The following is a 3,726-nucleotide window of genomic DNA, read 5'->3' on the forward strand; positions in this document are numbered from 1 at the left end:
TAGTCAACTTTGAAACACCCACGGTGTACCCGGTCTGACCGCCATAAAGAAAAGGAATTAGTAACCATCCGGATCTCACACACACACACACACACACACACACACACACACACACACACACACACACACACACACACACACACACACACACACACACACACACACACACACACACACACACACACACACACGAGATGTGTTACCCCCCCTTATGTGCCCATCCCCCCATGTGAATCACACCTGGCACACACACCACACACACAGAACAATAACACATTTCCCGCTCTTATGTGCCCCTCCCCCACATGGATCACACCTGGCACACCAATACATGTTCAGTGTCTGTTCTTTGTATATTTACTGCAGTTCTTCATGTACACCAGTAGTCTGATACAATATGTACAGTTTTGAAAGGGTGTTAAATGAAATGTGGTGATGATTAATGGTTTTTGTGTTAATGTAATAGCAGTTAAAACAGGACCGGTCACATTTGACCTCGAACACCAAAGTAAGGGGGGAACGAAGACAATAGGAGGGTTAATGTCCCACGTTCAAACATCTGTCTCTTTTGTGTTCAGGCACTGAAATAGCTCCAATTAGAGCTTGTAAATTAATCCTTTTTCCCTAGAGGAGAACATCAATGAGCAAGAGTTGTTCAAATGCTTTACAACGATGACTTTAATATTATGACAGGTAGAAAATTACACAACAGAATTAGTTCACATAAAAAGAAGAATACAAATTTATACTGACTGGTATTTCCAGTAATGTGCCTGAAGTCATATTAAGTAAGTGTTATGATAAATCATAAGTCCATGTTTATATAATGTCTTGTTTCAAGTGGCCAAAAATGACGTATAACATATTACATATTTGACTAAATACACAAAAACAAAATCTAGAACTTGAGATATGCAGGCTTTTTGCTGAAACCACCTCATCTTTAAAAACGCAACTAAAATGACATTAAATCCTGATAAATGACATTGACGACGTCAGCCATTGTGATAGAACAGGATCTGACAACATTATGTAACATTAGTTTACATCCACACACATACAATAAAGAGAGAGGGACAAAATGCTAATGATGAAGCAGTGTCTTACTCCTTTTACAAGTAATGTAGACGATACAGAGGTGTTAACTGATTTGAGACCAGTGTTTTCTGTGGTCTTTAAAGAAGTAATGAACTCAAGTGTGTTCGCGGTACAGGGGTTATGATGAGAGGAGCCCAGTTTGTTCCATTGTTGTTCCATTGAAGGCAGAAGTATGGATACATTTTCTCTGTAAAGTGGAAGCCGGTATAAGAATGTATTTGTGACTTAGAGTCCACGTCGTAGAAAGAAATCACTCCCTGATCATAGTCCACAAAGACGCCCACCTTCTGAAGCTCTTCTCTCAGTGTCATTTGAACTTCTGGTGATGTACATGCATAGTATGATCCCTCACGAAACTCAATGGCCCAGCCACCATATTCTGCTGACATAGCTATGACCTCTTTTCTTTCATAGGACTCTCTCACCACTCCAACAATCCACTGAGTTTTTTCCTTCACTTGCACCTCATAGTAAAACGTCCCTGCTGTAAACCCCTCCTTTGACAAAACTTCCGGATACATTTCAAATCTCTTTAGATTGGAGGGAAGAATCTGCTCTGTGTCTGCATCTTCCACCTGTTTCCCATCCTGGCTGATGGTCAGTGAGCTATGTGCTGTGTCGGGGTCAAAGGTCAAGTCCACTGCATGTTCTCTCATTCTTTTCATCTTGATCTCATTTTGAAGCTCCTCCACTATCTGATCAGCGGTCTGTTTCAGCAGACCCACAGCACGCCTCACTGCCTGGAGGGACAGATGGCAGTGGACACCGACGTTGGTCCAGTCCTTGTTTAAAGGAGAGCGCAGGGTTTGGAAGGTCTGAACACATTGATGGTGATCCTCAGACTGTGACAGCTGCTCCAGGTGGCTGCTCCTGCTCTGGAGATCAGCAACGTCCATCCTCAGATCTGTGAGGAAGCCGTCAGCCTTCTGCTTCGTTGCTCTGTACCTCTCCTCAATCCCCTCAACAAGCTCCGCCTGGTTTCTCTGGAGGGAGCTGATCAAGTCGCTGAAGACCTGCACACTGGCTTCTTTCTCTCTCTCTGCTTCTTTCTGCCTCTCATCAACTGAGCTTTCTATCTCAGCTATCTTCTCGGACCGGGATTGAATCATCTGTTTGAAATTTGCCATGGTCTCGTCTTTTATTGCCAACACTACTTCAAATTCTTCCTCGATTGGGACGACATCGTGACTCTTGTGATGGGTTTTCATACACAAGACACAAACACAGGCCTGGTCAGTCCTGCAGTACAGTTCTGTTATCTTGTTGTGCACTTTGCACATCCTGTCGTCAAGATTGTTCACCGGGTCTAACAGTGTGTGGCTCTTGAGAGCAGCAACTCTCTGGTGTGGCTCGAGGTGCACTTCACAGAAAGACACCAAACACGTCAGGCAGGATTTAACTGCGTTTCCCTTCATCTCAGAGCAGATATCACAAAGAACGGCGTCTGTTCCAGGAAGTGGGGGGTCTGATGAGGCTTTGATTTGAACTAACGTCTTAAGCTCAGCAGCTAACTCAGAGACAAAGGTGTTGACGTGTAGTTCAGGTCTTTGAGAGAATGTTCTTTTGCAGAGTGGACACTGGCAAATAGCACTGCCATCCCAGTACTTGTGGATACATGCAGAGCAGAAATTGTGTCCACATGGCGTTGTAACTGGCTTAGTGAACACTTCCATGCAGACGCAACATAGGAACTTCTCCTCGGACAGCAGACTTCTAGCAGTTGCCATATCTGTGCAAAAAGTAATACTACAATTACAACACTTATAATAAAATAATCCGCCATAAAAGTAGTTCATATTCTTCCTCTATAAAATTATAAATCTCTTACCTGTAAAGTAGCAGGTTAAAAAGCAGCTGTGCTCTTTGAAAGCTTGTCCTGAACTCCTGGTTGACTTTCGTTTCAGCAGAAGTCCTTTCACCCTCGTGCTCTGAGATGGGTCTGGCTGCAGACCGCAGCAAGGAGGCGGATCGTATAGGGGCGTTTCCTAAAGGGTTATGAACCCCGCCCCCACGTATTTCTTAAAGGTATAGGACGCTCTCTGTTTCTCATTTATTTTTAATGCTTTGAATGAATCATAAACGAACTTTGAAAAATAATAATTATAATTAATTTGCATAAAGAATGAAGAGTATACAACCCACAGAGAAGACAAATTCATAAATTGTAGGCATATCTGGGATTTTCTTCTTCTTCTTCTTCTTTTATTTAATGGCGAATCGCTTCCACTTGGAGCATATATCGCCACCTACTGTTGAGTTATTAAATGTTCATATTAAATCCTTGTCCTCAGACCAGTGCTTTTGAGGAATTTGAAGATCAGCTTGTTTGCTTTATTTCTTGATTTACTTTCGTATATTGACTTGAAATCCATATCCTTGATGTTGAGTTGTTCCAGTGCAGTTTTCAGAATGAATCTTTGTCTGTTATAATCCGGGCAGCTAAAAGATACATGATGTATTGTCTCTGGTTGTTGGCAACCATCACAATTGCCATTTGGATGTTTTCCAATCAGATGCAGTGATGAGTTTAATCCAGAGTGACCCAATGTTATCCAGCTGTTAATGCTCTGTTCTCTTCTACTACTCCCCCAAGTGCTTCCTGTTCCTACTTCCCTTTGTATCTGGTAT

The 3,726-nt window shown here is 42.5% G+C and overlaps 1 protein-coding gene across 2 annotated transcripts; it reads right to left on the bottom strand.

The window, feature by feature from the left end:
- Positions 1–660: 660 nt before the first annotated feature.
- On the bottom strand, positions 661–3,040 carry LOC117551224 (E3 ubiquitin-protein ligase TRIM39-like). 2 transcript variants are annotated; one of them, XM_034223994.1, is made up of 2 exons: positions 2,927–3,040; positions 661–2,827 (listed from the first exon to the last, which is right to left on the bottom strand). In XM_034223994.1, exon 2 carries the CDS (start codon positions 2,823–2,825, stop codon positions 1,176–1,178), a length of 1,650 nt encoding a protein of 549 aa, XP_034079885.1. In that variant the 5' UTR covers positions 2,826–2,827; positions 2,927–3,040; the 3' UTR covers positions 661–1,175. The 2 variants fall into 2 exon arrangements, with proteins under 2 accessions (XP_034079885.1, XP_034079886.1); XM_034223995.1 differs by having other exon boundaries at positions 661–2,844; positions 2,927–3,022.
- Between the last annotated feature and the right edge of the window lie 686 nt (positions 3,041–3,726).

The sequence above is a fragment of the Gymnodraco acuticeps genome, unplaced genomic scaffold (assembly GCF_902827175.1).
Source record: "Gymnodraco acuticeps unplaced genomic scaffold, fGymAcu1.1, whole genome shotgun sequence".
NCBI classification, from domain to species: domain Eukaryota; kingdom Metazoa; phylum Chordata; class Actinopteri; order Perciformes; family Bathydraconidae; genus Gymnodraco; species Gymnodraco acuticeps.

What these genes read in the sequence shown, in the direction of transcription:
- LOC117551224 (XM_034223994.1), bottom strand. Translation starts at nt 2,825, where the DNA reads ATGGCAACTGCTAGAAGTCTGCTGTCCGAGGAGAAGTTCCTATGTTGC.